The sequence below is a fragment of the Telmatherina bonti genome (genome assembly GCF_933228915.1).
Source record: "Telmatherina bonti genome assembly, chromosome: 14".
NCBI lineage: Eukaryota > Metazoa > Chordata > Actinopteri > Atheriniformes > Telmatherinidae > Telmatherina > Telmatherina bonti.
This window is the reverse complement of record NC_136612.1, coordinates 22,999,771-23,021,213: the sequence shown is the minus strand read 5'-3', so window position 1 is coordinate 23,021,213 and position 21,443 is coordinate 22,999,771. Positions and strand designations below refer to the sequence as shown.

General features: G+C 37.3%; 1 protein-coding gene across 1 annotated transcript in view; it reads left to right on the top strand.

The window, feature by feature from the left end:
• Window positions 1-322: 322 nt before the first annotated feature.
• The window catches only part of LOC306766054 (ras-related protein Rab-26-like), a gene marked incomplete at both ends in the record, with an annotated part of 39,658 nt that continues 18,537 nt past the window's right edge, over window positions 323-21,443 (top strand). The window contains 4 exon segments of the mRNA XM_079253641.1: window positions 323-508; window positions 1,786-1,896; window positions 18,298-18,339; window positions 19,262-19,328. Of these exon segments, the coding sequence (XP_079109767.1) occupies window positions 323-508; window positions 1,786-1,896; window positions 18,298-18,339; window positions 19,262-19,328 (406 nt within the window).

Genomic DNA, 21,443 nt, shown 5'->3' with positions numbered 1-21,443 from the left:
AAGGTGGAGTTTTGTGCCACATCATATGTTGCTGCTGCTGCTGAAGCTGCGCAGCTGCTGGCCTGAAAACAGAAAGCCACCCGGAGCAGGAAGCAGCAGGTCTGCAGCGGAAATCAGAGCACGTTGCAAGTCCTGAAAATTTCACTTATTTTGCTGGAGTTGAGCTCAGTGTCGAGGAACATGCGAGGAACGAACAAGTGAAACATCAGCTGATTTGCGGCAACAACTTTTCGCGTATTTCTTGCGCCAGTTCGAGAGATTTTTTTTGTTTGTTTGTTTGTTTGTGCTGAGATCAGCGGTGATTGTTTTGACAAATTGAACGATGTCTCGCAAGAAGGCAGTGAAAGGCAAAGCCGCAACCAGCAGTCCGTCTGCAGGTAGCCCCGCCGGGAAGAGCGCCGGGAAATCCTCCAGAAGCAGCCCAGGTATCGTTCAGATGAACGGTGTGGTCCATCCCAGCAGACCCTCCATCAGCAACAGCAGCGAGTTCTATGACATCGCTTTTAAGGTAAGATCGAGAAACATATTATTTAGAAAGAAAAAAAAAAAGGCTGCATGTGTGAAAGTACCTCCGTGAAACACCAAGATCTTAAAAACTCTAAATATGATCCATTACACGTCACATGGACTACTTTATGTGCACGGATTGTTTACCTGCTCTGGACAACAGTTCAGTAGCCTTCAGACTACTGCGATAGGTGCACTTTACACTGCAACAGCTGTCAAACCAATGTTTTGAACAAACAAATCTTAGGGGCTGTGCAACTGATTGGAGCAACCTGAGTAGCAGTTCACAGCAGCAGTGTCAGCTCATGTCAGAGAGCTGCTATGTTTCACAGATTCATTGGAAAGCGAGTCTGAAAACACTAAGCAACTCGTTTAAAACTCGTGTTTTTGAAGCAGCAGTTGGATTTGAGTGCAGTAATGACTTTGTGTTGCTGCTTATGTCTGTATGAAGTCCAAAACTTTCATTTCTTAATACATTTTCATTGTTGTTATACTTTATTTGAGGCTGCAACATGTAGCTATAAACTAGATTTTCTAAGAATAATTTAACTTCAATTTAATGGATTATTGCACAACATTTCAGTATTTACTGCTCCCTGTAATTCCTGTCCTGTATGTTGTTTGTACAGAAACACGTTGCATCTAAACTGAAAAGAAATGAAGAAAGCAAAGATCAAACAAAATTTGATGGAGAAAACAGGGTCCAACATCCTCAGACTTACTTGCAACGTTGTACATCTGTTCAGTGACCCTGTTAATTCTCCTTCCTCTGTCTTTCATCTGCTGTCTGCTTCCTCTGTGGACCCAGGAGGCATTTTTGATTTCCATATCTAGGTCTCAGAGTCCCTCATCTAACCTGATAACTGTAATCACATAAAACCTTTAACCTAATCACAGTTCAGAATAAAAACATGCACAGTTGTCTGGAAAGAAGCACAGCAATGTACGTTTGTTCCATATAAGCACACACTGACAGGAAGGAGCTGATGTACTGATGGCCAGTAAGCAATTGCACTCATGCATGTACACGCTATTTACTGGCCAAGCACCAAAACACCGACTGATATAGCTGAATGATTCAAATGTTCTGTGGATAAACAACAGACACCGATGTATAGTTGAAATATTTGCTAAGTTAAATAGTTAGTTAAATAGTTGGTCTACGTTTTGTTTTTTGTTTTTTTTATCTCTTGACACTGATTGTATATCTTCTGTTTGACAGTTAAGCCTTCAGGTCATTTCTAACTGGTTTCTGGTCTGACTTGGTTTCCTGTGCAGGTGATGCTGGTTGGAGACTCTGGGGTTGGGAAAACCTGTCTGCTGGTCCGCTTCAAAGATGGGGCTTTCCTTGCCGGCAGCTTCATCTCCACCGTAGGAATTGACTTCAGGGTAAGCATGAATCAATGGAAGAGGCAACCAATCACATAAATTTCCCACATTCAAACACATTCACACAGACTTTCAGGTTTAATAACTTTAAAAAAAATGGGCCATGCTCTCATGGGATTCTGTCCATAACTATTCTGTCTTACACACCCCGGAGCTTTGAGTATTTCCTATGTTAGAAGATGGATATTGATTTCTTAAATTAGTTTGACATGCTTTAGTTTTTTAGCTTCCCTGGATGATCGTACTGTCTATCATGTGCCAGTTTCATGGTCCCTCCAGGGCAACCACAGAAGAAAGAGTCCATCATTTATAAAGATCCCATTCAGGTGAATCAAGGTACTTAGAGGCTACCAAAAGACCTTAGATTAGAAATTTAATCATGAGTCCTGCTTCAATTGCTTTTAATTATCTTGCTTGTTGGATTTTTTTTTTTTTTTTAATATTAAATAATTGAATCTTTGAACTTTATTGGTGTTAATTTACTTATTTCTGTTATGGAACCCAAGTTATAATACATAACCCATAATAAGCATAAAAAGAACCGTTTTGTAAATTTATTCTGCTCACTTTTTATTATCATTTTGCCTGACAGGTGATAAAACTGTATTCCATTGATTTAGAACTGCAATCATGCAACATTGTCCAATTTACCAGAGACAGTTTAAAAGAAAAACTGGAAGAGCGTTGAGGGAGCTCAGAAGCTTATATTATCATGTCAGAGGGTATGTTATTCACAGTGCAATCTGGGAACCCATCGGCTACAGACTAATGACTATTCCTCTAGGGGTAATGGCCAATATTTCTGAGCCTCTGGTGCAGACAGCAGATATCCATATAATAGCTATCTGGGCCAAGATTTTGTGCTCCTGTTGCATGTATGGGGTGTGGTTTTAAGCCTTCTTGGAGACCATAAAGCATGTGTCGACTGCATGTTCTGGCTTCCACAACCCATTCAGCAGAGCCACAAGGGTAAAAATCTGGTCCACAGTTCTACGACCTGTGGACCTCTTGAATCCAGGGTTTGACAATCTGTCAGGCCTCCTGTCTAGTAGTCTGGAGTAAACTTTCAAAGCGATCCACAGTAATAATGTGATCGCCTGATCCTTTGGTCACACTTCTGGTCACTTTTCTATCAGCCTTACAATGCCCTGAGTTTTCAGCATCTTAGGGCAAAATTTGTTTGTTTCCATTTTCCACCACTGGACAATGTCCCCATTTTGGGTGATCCTTTTTTCCACCAACTCCAAACTTGGCCATATTACTGTCCTTTGCTATGGCCTCTCCCAGTTTCAAGGGATGCACCAGTGCTGCATCCCTTTGGGTCCTCAGTGCCTATCAGTTGTTTCCCACCTGGAAAACCAAGACTGAAGGGGTTCTTTCCTCATATTGATGACTTCCCTCATCCCCATACACACAACTGCTATGACAAGCACACATAACTAACTGGCTACATTTCCTAATAGCTGCATCTGTGGTTGATGACGTTAACATGGTCCATTCAGATGTTCACATGTTGACTCACATGTGGAAAAATTATAGTGGAGATATGCATTGGGTTCATCATGTATATGTGGCCACAGTGTGTTTAGATGGAGGTTGATGGGTAAGTATCTTTACCCCTGCCTAACATATATCTTCATGAAAAAATGTAGAAAATGACAGACTACAGCCTGTTTCCAGAAAATGGTTCCAGAGACTTCACTATGTGCAGAGTCCCAATCACTAGTAGCCCCCATTGTCACGTGGCCAACCTGACATTGCACACAAACTTCAACCCCCCATAGGCAATTTAAACCACTTTTCTAAGTTGTAAAGTTAATAAAATTGCATAAAATGCCTACAATATATACTCACTGCATACATTTCTGAATTATGTATTAAACTATCAAACCACTATGGTCTTGTGTATGTTGGATGAGATGGTAGGTGGATGTGGAGTTAATTCATTTATTTATGTAAGATCTAACACAACATTGTGCTCATGCACATTAAAGCCTGTCGAGGCAAAGCAGATGCCTTCATCAGCTCTCTACATGCTAAATTTAATAATCAGGAAAATGTGTAAAAAAAAAAAAAAAAGAAAAAAAAACTGCTTAGTCTTCTCTGTTGTCATGTTGACTAATTCTATTATTGCATTGTGGTTTGGAGATGCCAGACAGGAATGATTTGTCCTCATTAACGGCTCTGACTCTCTTGTTCACATTTAAATGTTTTTCCTCTATTAGTAAAATACAGTGTATCTTATTGAAATCATTATGTACTTTTGGTTTACTGTGTTCTTATATAATAAGTATTCGATGCAGGGATGATGTATAATTTATCATTACATTCATGTAAAGGGTCTTTCTATCCAAATATGTAAAAGAGTGAGCTTGTTTGAGAAGCTGAGAGACCAGAGTTTTTGTTTGTTTGTTTTTTAAGTAGGAGGACAAAATGAAGTTTTTTTTAATTATTATTCTATCAAAACTTCACAGGAAATGGGTGACAGCAGAGAGTTATTTTATTTTAGGAAAGACTATTTTTAAACTCTTTCGTTGGTAGGAAAGAAGGCAATTTGCATCGTATGGAGATTTGATCCAATACCCACTTCAAAGCTCTAGTGAGGCACCATGTTTAATTTCCCCCTCTTGTTTATCGTTGTCTCATCTCATTTAAACCTCGACATGTCCTCAGGATTACAGAGCTGCTTTAATGCCTTGTTAGTCTTATAACACAGCAAGTCTTAATCCAAAATATAAATACATTTGCATTTATTTCTAAAATCTTTCTGTTGTTTAAGCATTTTGACAAATAAGGCAGTAGCTAATGTTTCTCCAATGTAAATCTTACCCTTCTGAATCTGCAGGAAATCTGGCTCAACACTAATAAGAAAAAGAGCTGTCTCTAAGTGGCACTGTAGCACATTTGTGCCAATGTCATACTTCAAATAAGGTTAATGTGATGCAAATTAGCCTTCATAGATTCATGATGAATCAAACATTGAGGCACTGCTTACAGATATTATCATTCATTTCCAGAGAATGTATAATCTTATTTTCATAATAAATCTCCTCCTGTGGACCACTCTGATACATATGTATCTGCAGTGGAGCATTTTTGGTTTGCTAGGTAAACAGGATTTTATATGATCAACTGTCTTCATGGAGAGTGGAAATACATCCATTCTCCTTTTAATTGTTGAACTATTACTGTGCAGCCACCCACGTCAGAACTGCAGGTCTTAACTGATTGCATGGTTAATTAGGTTGAACCAGATACAAAAATGACTGTCATCTCCATACAACAATTTGTTAGAATAACTGAGCACATGGGGAAGGTCTTTAAAGGTGGGGTATCCTGTAAAAACGGTTCAAGCAAGCTACATTTTGGAAATACAGAATCCAAAAGTCCAAACACCTTTTCTTCAGGTTTCCCACAGAAGCCACGCCTACAAAGACACAGACAAGACAATGCTTGTTACTGTAGGATGGGGAGGGGGGGGGGGGGGGGGGGGGGACAAACAAACCAAAGTTAAATTTGATCAATATATCACCATTGAATCATTTAGAACAAGCCATTTAAAATTACTGGATGGTGTTTAGTTGGTGACTAGTTTTATTTTTGTGTTAGAACATTTAATTGATTGGCTGAAGGGGATTTTAAGCAGTATAGTGGAAAAAAAGGCTCCTGAAAAACATCTCCTACACTTCCTTTAATATATACATTAGGAAAAGTAGGAGACCCAGGATACTGCCCTTAGGAACTCACATCAAGCAGTCAAGTGGCTCAGATGTTGATGAACCAGTTTTAACAATCTGGGTTCTGCCACTTAAGTAGGAGGTAAGTGTGTCTGTCATAGAAGACGTGAAATCAAATAACATTCATGTATTTATTAGAATTTGGTGATGAAATGTGTAAAAGGCCTTCCAAAAAAAATCTATGCATAGTGTTCTAGTAAAATGGCCTTTGTGAAGGGAAGTACTTATATGTCCAGTAAACAGCAACAGTGGTAGCACAGTCGAACACAAAGGCTGAAAGCTCGTTGCCCGCCTGCTGGCAGGTTGTGACCTTTAAATATATGTGTGATTTAATATTTTCCAAATATCTGGAAATTTTGAGTGCCTGATACACAATTAAACTAAATGATTAAAAAAAATGGAATGAGAGTACTAGCGTGCGTTTTCAAAATCTCATATTTTGTGCATCAAAAGCATGAGTAACCTTTAAAGAATGCAGCGTGTTTGATAAGTCACTTTGTGAAGAAAAGAGAGAACTCTTTATGTGCATTAGCTGATGAGAAATATTAAGGAGGGATAAAGTTTTGTGATAATTCTTGTACAGATCACATAAAGAACACCTTGATGGCACTTGCTACTTTAGCATGATCAGTGAAAGCAGTATCGTTAATGGAAATCTGGAAAGTTTTGGAGATTATTGTTCAATTTTCTATTGGGTTTAATTGTATGCCATTGTGTTATTGGATTAGCAGCAGCTTTATTAATCATTTTTTTTATTTCTCTATATATGCCGTACTTAAAGGACTGATTTGTAAATATGAAATTCAAGATGGCGTTACATGTTTTTCCAAATTTGCTGGGATCATTACTTTACTGATGAATATCAAATTTAGTTGCAAAAGCTTTCAGTGATTTGCATAAGTTATCAGCTTGATTCTGGTTAATGTCAACGATAATGACAAGCTCCTTAGATTTGCCAGATTTTATGATGACAGACAACTGCATTAAACATGTAGCTGGGTAATATTTGGAGGATGTGAAATGTATAAGTAGTTGCAGTGTCTCTGACTCAGTTCAGGTAAGTTCGGTTTTTGCAGTTGTGTTGATTTTCTTTTTTCAATCTCTGTTATGACAGAATGTTGGTGTGAAAGTTGACCCCTGGGATTTTTGTTCATTTTAAATTTTCATGAAAGTCAGAGAATGACAACAATACTTACAAAGAAAGAAGCATCTTTCCAGGTCATCAGCTGCCATGGCAGTGCAGGTGCTAAAAATCGATGGGTCAGGTGACTTAATGGACCAAAGGGCATAATTCTCCTTTATCCTCCCTTCTGTGACTCAGACAGTGCATTTTGAAATTGTGTTCCTTTTCTTTTTACCTCAATCAGGAGATCACAGGTGTCATATTAAAGGCTTCATCAGGGTGTAGAAAATGTTCCCCTTTCATGAAAATGGCCTCTGATGTGTTCTTCATGGCACAGCTTATTGATAACTTTAGATTGCTTTGTATTGTATTGTACTTTGTTTTGGGGTTTTTTTTTCTTTGTTTTTTGTTTTTTTTTGTAGGGGGGTGGGGGGGGGGTTGTTGCTGGATTTTTTTATTTGTTTTTGTTGGGGTTTTTTTCGGGGGGGGGGGGGGTGTATTTTACATGCTTTTTTTACATGCATGCATTTTACATGCAACATCAAAAGTACTTGCAGTATTAAAGAGTCAGTGTTTAAAGAAAGTATGTTGCAAATTGAAGTCTGCTTGTAGTTTTGTTATCCATTTGGTGAGACTGTGGGATTGTTGGATGCTCCACGGCACATGGAATATTAAAACGGATTGTTATTTCACCATTGCACACGAACAAATGTACTTTGTGTATGTCTTTATACAGTTTAAAATACCACGCATCAGCTCAACTCTTATCCGAGTTGAGCAGTGGAATATTTAGCAAAAGCTAAAATGACCAACATAGTGTGTTTTAGTCTAATAATAATGATGGGCAAAATATAATAATAATAATAATAATAATAATGGTAATAATAATAATAATAACAACAACAATAATAATGGTAATAATAATAATAATAATAATAATAATAATAATAATAATAATAATAATAACCTTTGTATTTTGCTTAGCTTGATTTAAAAATAATTTTTCTTCTGTGCTTCTCATTAGTAACTATTTTCATCCCCAAAACATTGGGAAGAAGCATTCCCTCTCTTTCAAGTGATGTAAACACAGCGATGGGGAGGAAGGGAGCTGCTCTCAGCTGTCAGTGATCCCTTCTTTACCCTCAAGCAACAAAACATATTTATTCACAGGTTTCATCTCCCGTATTCATGACAACATTGTTCATTTGATTCAGGTAATGAATACAGTTTGATGGGAATGAGAATAGATAAAAACTTTGTTTTGTTTGTTTAATTGTTTTGTCACACATTTGTAAATCAAGATCTTTGCTATTCTGTCAATTTTACTCCCACTGGTCACCTCCATATTACATCTTCACAGATCTGTGCATGCTGAATGTGAGAAAGGTGCCATTTGAAGGCATGAAGAGAGATTTCTTTGTGGGGTAAAAGAAACTACTTATGTGCACTCGGTTGACAGAGAAGACATTTGCAGGTTTGATCAATGATAAGAAAGATTAAATGTGATTAAAAAAATAGGGATATGTAGTGAATAATATCTACTGTAAAGTGAAATCATTTTTTCTGTTAGTGAACTTTGCAGTCTCGAACAGATGCAACATCACAGCGCTGCCTCTGTTCTCCAGTGATTTACTGTGAGCACTCTGGTGATCCATAAACCGTCCCTGACAGGTTTAAGAGACATGGATCACAGCTAGCATACAAATTGATGTCATCTGATTTGCAAACTGTACTCCCTTCACAGCCTTTATCTTAATGATTTACTTTGGTTTGCAGCATTAGGGACGATTAGTCTTAAAGCTATAGCTACAATAGATGGACCCATGTTTATCACTGAATAAACAACAGTAATTGTAGGTGGTGAAACACTTCAGGTTGTTTTGTCCACGTAGAATCAAAAGCTGCAGATGCAAAATATTTTTACATAACAGTTGTCATGCAATAAAACCTGCTGACCATGGCTTTTTCTCTTGTCTCACCTTTATGCTGATATTTATTTGAGATTAATCAATAACTAAAGGTAAACTAGAGTGCACAAACTTCCTTTGAGTTTAATTTAGCAGTTTTGTGACAACATCCTAACATCTTCTTTAACATTAATAAGCAGTCAGCTTACAACTGGAAAGTTGGGAGTCCGATTCCAGGCTTCCCCTGACTATGTGCCGAAGGGTCCTTGGGAAAGACACTGAACTCTAAATTGCCCCCAATCTGCATATCGTGGTATGAGTATGTATATAAGTCGCTTTGGATAAACGCGTCTGCTAAATGACTGTAGAATAGAATAGAACATTGCTTTAATCGGGACGAGTAATTGTAAAATTGGCAAGTTTTGTTTCATGTAAGCTAAAAACATAATAATGAAGCAGATAATGGATTTTTTCCATACAGACATAACCGCTTCCAACATGTTTAATTTAGAAAGTATTTATGTGTAAAAACTCTGATGACACCGACCCCCATTTGTCACACGTTGGAGTTTAACAGCTCGTCTATAAAGCTGACGCATGTAAAACCAAGTTTCATTGTAATCACAGCAGGGGAGCTTCACACATAACAGACGACCCCATTGGTTTCATTTTCTTCTGATGTTATTTTTGGGGTGTTTAATATGTATGCGGGGGATGGGGGTATGAATCTGACAACCACTGAATCTTCATTCAACATTTTGTCTAATTTTGAAGCAACTTCAGACAGAGATGCATTTTATCCCTGTTACTGATTTTTAACATTTTGCTTTGACAAATAAAGAGCATCCATTCGGTAGAAAAATGTATGTCCATTTATTCCCAAACTCAGCTGGATGACTCAACCATAAGCTGCAAGTGGGTTTAGACGTCGGTCCTGTCGCCTTCCTTGCCTCGGCTCGTCAACTTAGTTTTCTGCATTAGTTGTCACCACTGATCGATGTGCTATATAATTTGTCCTTTTATTTATCCATGAACAGAAGAATGCTTGTGTGTGTGTATGCATGTACACAATAGTTGAGATTGCTATGTTCATCCTGCCATTTCAGAAAGCAAAGAGACAGCACAAAAATACTCAGAAAATAGGATTTTAGAGTCACTGAGGGGTTGAGTCTGTTGTACATTTCTGGTCTAGTTGGCACACAAACATGACACAGAAGTGGACACACAGGTTACATGACTGGAAATACAGTGAGGAAGTAAATAAGTTTAGAATTCTCCTCTGTATATTTTGCCATAATGATGCACCCAATTACCTGCTAAGATCAAGAGAGGGATATTTAGCCCCCTCCTACTAGTACCAACAGAGAGATGCAAACCCTGTTGATTCTTATTTCATACTACCAATTAATTTAATAAGGCATGTGATGGTTTATCAGATTTTCTCCCTTTTTGCCCTAGAATTATCCAACTTTCTCACGCTTTTGTTACATGTTTTTTGTTCTTTTTTAATTTAGCTCTAAGGGCTCAAAATGACTACAAGATGTTCTGAATCAAAACAGGCTTTCAGAGGATAAAAAGAGCTCCTCTTGGAATTATTTTGGAATATCAGGGAAATTTATATCCAGGAAGACATCAGTCAATCACATGAGTTTAATGCTTTCTGGCTCAGATGGTGGGTCATTTAAATCTTTAATCTGACACACACATTGTGGCAAATTGAAGCATTCTTCTGATTTGGTTTATTGTGGCGTCAAGATTAGACTGTGAGTTATCTCCACTTTATGATAGTTGTAATGCATAATTTCCAGGTTCAAAATGTTTGCCACCTCTAACTGAGATATTAAGTTATGTAGGCATATTCACTAAACTAATAAATTAAGTAGGGTCAGTGGGTGATAATGAATTGACTGTTGTTAAAGTCTCCTTTGCCTTTACAGCAGCCTGTTTTCCCTACATCAAATCAGGACTTACCATGATTGTTTGTTACAGCAAAGTACTGAACATTTAGGTCTGTTTTAGTTAGTTAAAACCTAAACATACTCACTATATTGTAATATATAGCACCAATTTTCAATTTTTTAACTGTTTATTTTTTCATTGTTTTTAACTGTTCTTTTATCATATAAAGCAGCTTTGAGGTTTTTTTTTTAAAGCACTACATAAATATTGTTATTATTATTAGTAGTAGTAGTAGTAGTAGCAGTAGTAGTAGTAGTAATAGTAGTAGTTTGCTTTATACAGTTGCTTCCATAAAAAAGGTAATACTTGGATTTGAGACCCACCAAAGTCCACAAGATTATTGATGTTACTTTGCCATACCGGTTGAAAGTGGAACTGTGGATATTGAGTTCATGTCTGACCTCTGATCCCTATAATCCTGAGCCAGTCTTCCTGCTGTGTCATGTGATTCATCACAAGAATTGTTTTCTCTGTGATTTGATCAGCCTCCAGTCAACAGGGTGCTGGAGTTACACCAGACCATAACACTGTGGCCAACAGCACTGATGATATCCCAGTTGGTACTTTGACTGAAAGTGTTTTATTTTATTGACACTGTTTAGCAATGAGCAGTATCCAACAAAAACTGATCAAATTCTCATCAGAACTACTTGTTATAGACACACAAGTGTTACCTCAAAAATAGCCAACAGTCTATATCTGGCATTTGTTTTGATTAGTGGTTTGGTTCCCAGTCATTTTATTATACTTGTTAAAAAATGCATCTCATTGAAATGACATAGAAATAGACTTTACATAAACTTTAGACATAGACAAGGACTTTACAAACAGAATATAAACCCACACATACACCGAAAACAGCAGAAGTGGAAACTGTTAATGAACCACAGGAGGTTTTGTGGTCTTACAACCCATCTCCAAATGCAGACAGACGTGGTTAAATACCATAAACTTCATAAAGGAAAAACTGTGTGCTATGCTTTTTTGATCATCTTTCTGTGCTTGTGTCTTCATCTGTGATTTATAGTTTATTCAAAGGAATGATTATTTTAGAAAATGAAAGTTTCCACTAACTGTTGATCTGTGTGGGACTCAGCTTGGACATACACAACATGTTCAGTGACTGAGCCATCATCCTTTGCACTGTTGAGTCATCACCAGTCCATCCACAGCGATGATGCTCTGAAATAGATTAAATGATGACAATCATGTTATGAATCACCCATTCTCTCGTCTGAATGTGGATGAGCGTTTGTGTGTTGCACAGCACATAGCACAAAGCAGATTGCCTTTATCTTCAGTGTAAACATCATAACTGACATGTTACAAAGACCACAATTAAATTGTTGCATAATTACTTTGCTGAAGTGCCTATAATTGCAATAAATAGCTTTTTCTGAACATAAAGTCCTCATCTTCAGATGGTTTGGCGAGAGTGACTCATGCAACAAGTGAATGTTAGTCATACATCATTGCTGCTCTGTTGGAGGCAAAAACTAGATTCACTATTAAAATTTATTTGAATACTCCTACTAGTAATTTTGTTTTATCATTATGAAACTTTTAACATCTTGTGCAAACAGTACAGTTGATGCTTGGGTTTAGAAGTACTTGAGGAGTTGAAACTGTAATGATAAACCAGATGGGTGTCTGTTAAATTTTAAAAAGAGTCTTGAGCAGTGAGGGAAATAAGACGACAGGGACAGAGGCAGCAAGAGGAGAAAGAACATCTTTAAAATGAAGCTTTGACTTGATGATTGGATCCTCTTCTTTAAAAGCCTCCTCTCCACTTTGCACCTGATGTCACAGGGGATGTCACAGAGAGTCCATGGCCTGTCTTTCACTCACAGCGAGGTTCACCACTTTTTCTTTTGTAGTTAGTAGAGGAATGGCTGACTGATTTTTCCATTACCTACTCTCCTGCCTGCCAGTTTGTCCCCCCACCTGCCTTTTCTGAGTGGCTTAATTAAAGTGCCAGAAAGCGGCAGTGATGTTTTTTCCTTTTTTTTTAAGCTTGAACAATGAGTTGAAATATCATCAATTGGATGATAAAATGCAAAGAAAAAGTATACACAGTTAAATGAATGCAGAGTTATATTTTACTATTACTGATTATTCTGCTTGATTGTCACTGATATTTATTCAGTCATATCTGATTCTTTAATTAAGTTGAAGTAATTCCAGTGCGGCCATAAACAAGTCTCCCGCTTTGTGAGTAAAACCAAATTAAATATATTGGGGTGGTGTTTACATTGCCCAGGGAAGTGTTTGTTATTAATGGCAAGCAGCTTTGCCACCTGCTGCGCTAATGTCACTGGAATCTAGAGAGGTGAACCCCAAGGAGCGCCATTAATATTTAACACTGGAATGAAAGAGATGAGAAGTCGTTTGTTTTTTTTTGCTTTTTGTTTTTTTTTTTTCAAGCATCGCGTGGAAATAATGAGAAAGGGAGGCTCAAGCAAGATAAAGACTAATGGATGTTTGAGGAAAGTCTTGTTTTACTATAATAATTTGTTCAGCAACTGTGCAAATAATTTGCATAAACTTCTCACAGCTGTAACAGTAAACATCATTGTTTGTGAATGAACATGCAGATGCAAAAATGTCTTTTCAAAACCAAATGGAAAACAAAATTTCAGCTATATAATCATTCAGCTTTTGTTCTTCTTTTATATATCACCATCAGCTGCTATTTAAGTCATTTTGTAAACATTACAATCACAATACAAAATTCTGTGTTTACAAAATTTGCAGTATTCCTATAAAAGATGCCTTTTGAAGGTGTTTTGGAGCCAAATTTTACAAAAAAAAAAAAAAAGAAAGAAAAAAAAACTAAAGCAATTTCCCAAATTTCTTTTTGGAAAATCAGCCATATGTATGTTTTATAAGAGTTACATCACAGTTAAAGCTAACAACATTAAAAGACAACAAACAGAAGCCTCGTGAGAGGCTGGTTGAAGCTTTTAAAACCTGATGTTTCCCAGTTGGGAACAGATGGTGCCAGATTGCGTCAAACTGCCAAAGTGGCCATTTTGGAGACCTTTCCTGACCTGTCTGTAGTGAAACTGCTCTCACCTCTCTGTTCAGTTTCGCCTTATCAAAGCTGTCCTTTGCAGAGATGATGTTCACCTTTTGCACTGTGATTTGATGGAGGTTTAAAGATGCAGGTGCATCACTGCAAAGTTGTGTTCATTTTCTGTCGGTCTCATTCATCCATCACCAGTCAGACATATAGTGATATTTATATACAGAACCAGTTAAAAGTTTGCAGAAAATTTCCCATTAAATCCAAAGGTAAAGTGTGTCCAGATTTAGGTCCAAACAAGGTCATAAAAAAGCATTATCTTTTCATGAATCCAAAAGTATGTAAATACAGCTTGTGGTTACAGAAATATTCTCATATTATTATTGGTGTTCAGTTTGCAAGCAGAGGCCTTAAAAAAAATTAGGCACAGACTCAAAAGAATAAGATAAAAGAAAGCTAAGCTAAAAACAATCAAAATGTAAAAAAGATTATATTTATAAAGCTTGCAAGCATCCATGTGTTCTGTCATTTTAATTGCCTGCAGCAGTGATAGTATAGGTCAGGAATGATCAACTCCGGTCCTTAATGAGATGACTTGCGCAGAGCTTGCACGTGACATGGGTATGCATCTGTGGAACCGCATTCATGCTTACTTTCCTGTTAATATGTCATATTTTAACATTTAAGATCGTCAAGTATGTTTATCAGTACTAATTAATGGTTCAGATTCTCATTTTCAAAGTAGCCACAATAATTGGTTGGTTTCACTGCCCTTTGTGTGTTTGTGTTTTCATTACAAAAAAGTAAATTTAGTGTAGCTTGTCTGTACTGATACATAAAGAAAGCTGTGACAGTAAAATTTGGGAGTTCAAAAAAGCAGTTTTCCTCACAGCTGTCTCTTTCTTAGATTCCATTATATCTCAATTGTGATCTGTATTACCATCTGGATCCAGGAGGTTTTTAAGTATTCTGTGCTATTGCTGGATAGGGCAGTTTTTTTTTTATTACATATGCAACTCTACAATAAATGGTCAGGGTGCTTAGCCAAAAAATATAAGGGAAGTTCCCAAAATGTTTTACAAAACCTCAGAAACAATCTGGATCCTGGCAAGATTCTGGATACAACGATCAAGAACAGGAAAAAATTAAGACATAAACATGTAGCAAACACCACCATATAGCCAAGACACCATGGCTTCCTTAACTATCTAAGAATCGAATGGTGTATACATGTAAATAAATGTAGGACTAAAACATATGATGGAAATCACAGTGAGGGTGGAAATGAGCTGCTTGGAGAAGGTTTGTACTCTCAAATGTTTTTGTCACTTTGAATGGTGTCTCACTAAATCATCTTTGAAAGTTCTCTGAATCATTTTTGGACCTCTTTAGTTTGTTTTGTTGTGTGCCTGGTGGTCTCTGCAACACAATGCAGAAGTCAGCATTTTTGCAACTGGTACTGTTAAAGGGCCAAAAGGCTCACAGCGCTTTCATTTAGTCTGTTTTTCAGCTTCACCTGGTCACTCAAGTGAGAAAATCAATAATAGGAAGTCCCTTATTTTTCACTAACTGCACAGTTAGAGGCTTGTTGAGGAAGCAGACCTTGCTTTTTATGTTATCTTAATTCACAACCCTGAACATCCTTTAAAAGTGTCTCAGAGAAGGCAGAAGGTAATCACAAAATATTTGTAGTTTGTTTAATTGAATTAATTTAAGGATTCACCTACTATACTAAAAAGTAATTGGATAAAAAATATGTTCAGGGTATAGGCAAAATAACTGTTGCCTCAGCAACTATAGTTTCCTTCAATATATGCAGGGTCAACTTGTAAAGCCACTCTATTGGAGTCATAGGTTGCATGATATGAGGGTTGGTGTAATCTGATGTAGTGTGCTGTCACAGCCACTAAGATAATATGCTGTATGTCTAAGAATGATTAACTGGGAGAGTTTTAGGCTTCAAATGAAGCAGTAACTTTTGCACAACAGGCAAAGACCTAACCTACCAGTCTAATAATATTCAAGCAAACTGAGAATGGGTTTTGCATCCACATTTTTCTTTCATCAGACTCTAAGCAAGCAAATTCTTTGCCAAGGTCGACTTGTGTCTTTTTTCTGGTGCAATCCCTTTCTCACTTTCTCTTTCTGGCCCTTTAGACACTGTTTTCACATTACTTCGTTCAGCCATGGCAAGCTTTTGAAGAGGAGGAAAAAGAAGCACAAAGCAGAGCCCTCTGTGTTTATAGAGGGGGAGGTCACGTGATCCCACCCCGCGAGATTGATTGCTCCTTGCAATGTTACAATGTCCTTGTCTTTGAAACAGCAGCCCCCTTGGAGCGTCAAACTCTGTATATTGACCCCAGAAATCATTCATTATTACTTACTTTATGCTAAGCTTTGGGTCAGTGGTTACACTGTATCCCTTTACCAATAGTAAACCACACCAGCACCTTCCTTACTGTGGCTTGACTTAAAGTTGAGTCTGGTAATCAGTGATTAAATACCCTCCATCCTCTCTATCTCAAGTCACTGTCATTTCATTTTTAGGGCTTGTTTTGAGGTTTACACTTGCATATGTCATTCAGTGGTAGCCAAGTTTCTGCCCCCTGACCTTGGTCGTGTCTTAGACTGCCTAACACTGTTGGGCAATTTTGCTGGCTCAGTTTGTCACAGGTAGATGATGGCAACTTTGATAACTTGAAAATAACTAAATCCAATAAGCATTTATTTTTCTGTCTTTGAGCTGAAAAATGTGCATGAAATAGTGTATACCCTGTTTTAGCTACATGCTGCAGTAATATGCAGGCACTATAAACTATCATAAATATATCACTGATGCTGACTGTAAACTAAACAACTACAACTAAACTCACTGGAAATGTGGGGTGTGGATGTTCCTGCCTTTGTGAGGAGTACTTATGTCTGTGTGTGCATGACTTGACAGCTGGAAACTGGGTGTTAATGCAGCGCACATCCCTGTTCTCTGTTATTTAACTCATTGCCCCAGCACATTGATTTTTGAACTTGTATGTTGGCTGAAAGCAGCCATATGCACCAGTTAGCTGTCAGAGGGGAAACCAAGACATCAAAGAACCGCCCCATGTACCCTTGTTTACGTGATTGTCATTGAAGCTATTAATTTGCCTCATGTATAAGCTTTCTGTGGACGTCACACTTCTGTTAGTTGCCTCACGCTGCAGCCATAAATGTTTTATTGGCTCACACTTCACAGGCTCTTCTGAAAGCTCCTCATACATTTGTAATTTATGATCCCTGTGAAGTGCTGTTAGCGTGAATCTGTTCTGAGTGTACGTTTTCAATCTTGTACCTTTTGGGGGAGTTTGGTTATTCAACAGCTAACATCCAGCATGTGGCTGGTAAGTAGAACAGTTTGTATTTGAAGATGTCTTCAGTATGGAGGGGTTTGTTGTAGCTCAGGGAAAGAAATAGACCTGAAAGTGGCGTTTCTTCTCAGCAGAATGTGACTGTGCATAGCAGAAAGCTGTGTCAGCCTGTAAGATGCTGAAGCTGAAAAAGTTCTGAAAGTTAATCTGCAATACCTTAATTTTTCATCCCACCGTAGCAGACTGGCTCATATAAGCTGCTGAGGTACATGCGTTTCATCCTACTTAATCCACTCTTTCAGCAATCATTAAGTCTGTGTTGCTATATTAAGGTCTGCTTGATTCAAAGTGTTTATTCTGAACATATTCAGCATCATTGTCAGAGCAATCAAGCTAGACTAACTACCCAAAATCCCCACCTTGGCGGTACTACAGGATTTTATCTGGATCACTAAATATTTATGAAGCCTCTAAGCACATTACGGGTTGTTTTTAGCAGCAACAACAACAAGGAGGTAGTCTTTCGAGACTCTGATTTCTATCAGCACATACTTATAAACTTGCTTGCAGCTCAAGTTCCTGACATGAATATGTATAGTAGTTCTCACTTTGTGGCTCTCAGGGAGGTAGATGAGCTGAACATGTCAACAAAGACCATATCTATGTCTAAGTGCTCTGCTGGAAAATTAACAGCATTTTGTCAGAGCTGAGTATCTTCTGTCTCTCCTCAGGGATGTGGGAAATTAGAAGGTCAGTTGCAGCTCTCAGGAAAATCCCAAGGGGTGAGGGATGAAGGTAGGGGGAGTCTTCTGAGTGTTGCCTTGGCAGCAGGGGAATGCAATCCAAATCAGCACACTGGGACAGAGATCTGTCTGTATTTTAGACTGAAGTAAATCGGATGGCAGGAGGATGTTTCACATATGAATCCCAGAGCAACATCAACCTCAGAACTGAAACTGCACATCCATTTGTTTGTGCAGTTAAGTAGAACAGACAAAAGCAAAGATCAGAAGAACGTGTCCATAGAAGAGACAGAGGGAGGTTAGCAGAGCAGAGGGGGTTAATCCTCCAGAGGAAAGAGGCGAAGCTTCATCAAACGGGTCCTGAGTGAACTGGAAACATGCAATATTGATGGGGAGTAGAGAGTAGTGTCCCAGGTAGATGACAGGCTGTTCAGATGCTTAACCACAAAAATACACACACATCAAGTTGTTTCTTCCACACACTAAAAATGATTTTGCTAGTTGAGAAAGTAGTTTAACTTTAGGCCCTGTCACTCATCTTCCTTTCTTACTTTTATTCACAGAACAAAGTCCTGAACATTGATGGGGTCAAGGTGAAGCTCCAGGTAAGTACTTGAATTTATAATCTGAAAAGAAAGGTTGACATGATGAGATCTGTGCACACATTTTTATAGGTTCCTGAAAAAAAATGCTGAAAGAACATTAAGGATAACACCAAGTTAGGGTTACAGTCAATCTACACATATCTGCTCTGAATGGAGAAGATAATGTAACCACAGTTACAGCTGACAGCCCAGCGCCGCCTTCTCTGCATGTTTTTGTCAACGTATGTGTCAGAGATTCAAGATTTTAGACTTTTTATTGTCATTGTGCAAGCACAACAACGTTTTGAGTCCATATCTGATAGAAGATATATATTGTCCTGAAAAGAAACAATGAACGATGTAGTAAAATCTTGTTCCATTTAGCCGTGTAGCAGCGTTTGGTTGGTTTCATGTGATCAGTAAACAGATTTTAGGGCAAAACCAGAGTCAAATATATTTTTACATTTCTTTTTTTATTTACTCGCTCACTGCAAGGGGGATAAATTTAAGGTTAAAAACCTAATCCAAATTTTTGCTTGCTAAAACTTGTGTTAGACAGGATTAAAGATTGAAGTCATAGTTTATTAAGTGATCATTTTTATTATTAATATTAATCAAATCTGAATTGAATAAAAGTTGTGCAGTGATGAAAGTGCAGTCATGCCAGGTATTTATCGTTCAGAAAATTAACTGACATAAATAAAGAAAAGTTGCCTTTATGGTGAAAGTAAACACTGAACTGAAAATTGATCTGACTTTTATTATTGTCCTGTATTATTGCCTATAGTTTACTCTTTGTGGTACTGAGGACATGATATCTCAAAGCAGATATCCTCAAAATGCAGTGTTGATGAATGATTTTACCTATGATATTGTCTGATTATTGAGATTTTTTGAGCATTTTTAGACCTTTTTAAAACTGAAACTCTCTCATTATTATCAGATCTGGGACACGGCTGGACAGGAGCGCTTCCGCAGTGTCACTCATGCATACTATCGTGATGCCCATGGTGAGACATTTATATTCTGTTCCAGGCTTTCTTGATAATCATGCTGCTGGTTTAAAATTTGCTCATCCTAAAAACTCAGCAGCTACTATATGCAGCAACAATGAACATGTGACTAAGGAATGTGTCCTATATGATGCAGACTGTAATCTTGGTACTGTTTTAGTTTTTATTCTGAACCATTTGCAGTCTACTGCAGTTTATTTTCTGTCTGCTAAAAGCTGATGGCATTTTTAAAGCTGTTACTTCCCATCAAGGTTTATGATGGTTATATCTCTCCAAGGTTTAAATGTTTTTCTTCCAAACTGCGGTATTTTTCAAGCACTGGGGTTTTATAACTCTTCTCCAAAGACAGAAGGACAACTCATTTAGATTCTGTAATCAGGCATCACAAATGAGCGCCTTCTTTTGTGTTTGTGCAAGTTTGTATGTTTACATCTCCCTTTATTCCATCCTCATGTTACTGTTGACTATACGCATGTTTATTTGAGTGCTCTTAATGGTAACTTTCTACTGCTTGTAATCAAGTCAGAAATGCATCTGATAATAGCTTCAATCAGAGCGTGAATCCATGGATAAGAAGGGAAAACATTATATTGCGGTCTGTTTCCTGTGACATCCAGGTGCAATCCATGTGTAAACACAGTTCTGCCTTTGTTTATATAATGTCATAAGATCATTCTCATTGAAAAATAACATCAGGTAATCAAATATTTACTTAAAACAGGCAGTATGGGATTGTACAGATAGAAAAGATTTCATTCACAGTGCAGCCTTCTAAGTGCAACCTGGTTTTCTCCTTGAATGTTAAATCGTGACTGTGCTGTTTTTAGGACTTGATATTTCACCAGTGTTCCAGTATATGCATGTAACTTTCAACTCCTGTATGTATGGAGAAGGCATCACTTCATTTCTTCAAGTCTCAGACCAGCAGGACTTCTAGTTGTGTGATCAAAGAATAAATTTGCCTTTTGGTTATTTTTTTTTTTTATCTGTTTACATTTGTACAACTTAACCAGACCTAAGCTGCACTTTGGCAGAAGCCAGACTTCATGCGTACCTGATTATGTGAAAATAGACGATCTGTGCCTGTGTTTTGTCTTCATTATCCATGTCATGGGTTGGTGGTCAGTCTGCCTAGCTGCAGCAAATCTATTTCACATGGATTTTTTTCTGTCTCATGTGAGAAGTTTCAGCCATTTTGCCTGAAAACTATGAAACAAAAACACACAGATTTGAAGTGCAGTTTTATTCATTTTTCTTCCATGACTTTCAATTACTTCCCTGTTACTGGTTTAAAGCATATCATGTGGTGCTCACTTAACCTACTCAAACCTCTTTTAAATGCTGACCCCCTATGACCTGTCTCTTCTATGAGCTAAATTAATACAAAATTTTATATATATATATATATATATATATATATATATATATATATATATATATATATATATATATATATATATATATATATATATATACATATATATAGTTACTAAAACCTTTCAAGGTTGCAGACTGTGATTCTGTCTGGGACTTTAATCTGAACAATCTCTTGTGGTATCAGTATGTCAGAAAGCTTTTGACGTCATGTGCAAAAGCACTCTGTTACACATATTCAAGTTTTCAGGTCTAAACCTTCCAGTTTTCAACAAAGAATATACATTTTTTAATTGCCTGCTGGTCTTCATATTGTCTGCACAGTTATCAGTATCACTCACTGATACAACTTTGCTGAAAAACTTAGAAAGAGGTTTGCTTTTGCAAAAAATACTTTTTTAATTGGTGTTGGAGGAGGAGTCCTTGTGACTTTTGAATGGAAATGCAGAGTATAGTCATTGTAATGTTTTTTGTTTGTTTGTTTATTTGTGACTCTGACAGACAATCCCTTGAGTTGTAGTTAAGCCCTCGCCTGACTTATATGGCAGATTTTTTTAATTAAAGAAAAATAAACTAAAAATCCAAAGCAAGATGCCTGAAGGCGGTTTTCATGTAATCAGAAGACAGCCATTGTGTTTTATATAACACATTGAAGGATAATAACATGCTCTCATCTGCATTCCTCTATGAAGTTGAGGTGAAGAAAAAGAAATGGAGTCCAATTTTACAGCCATCCTA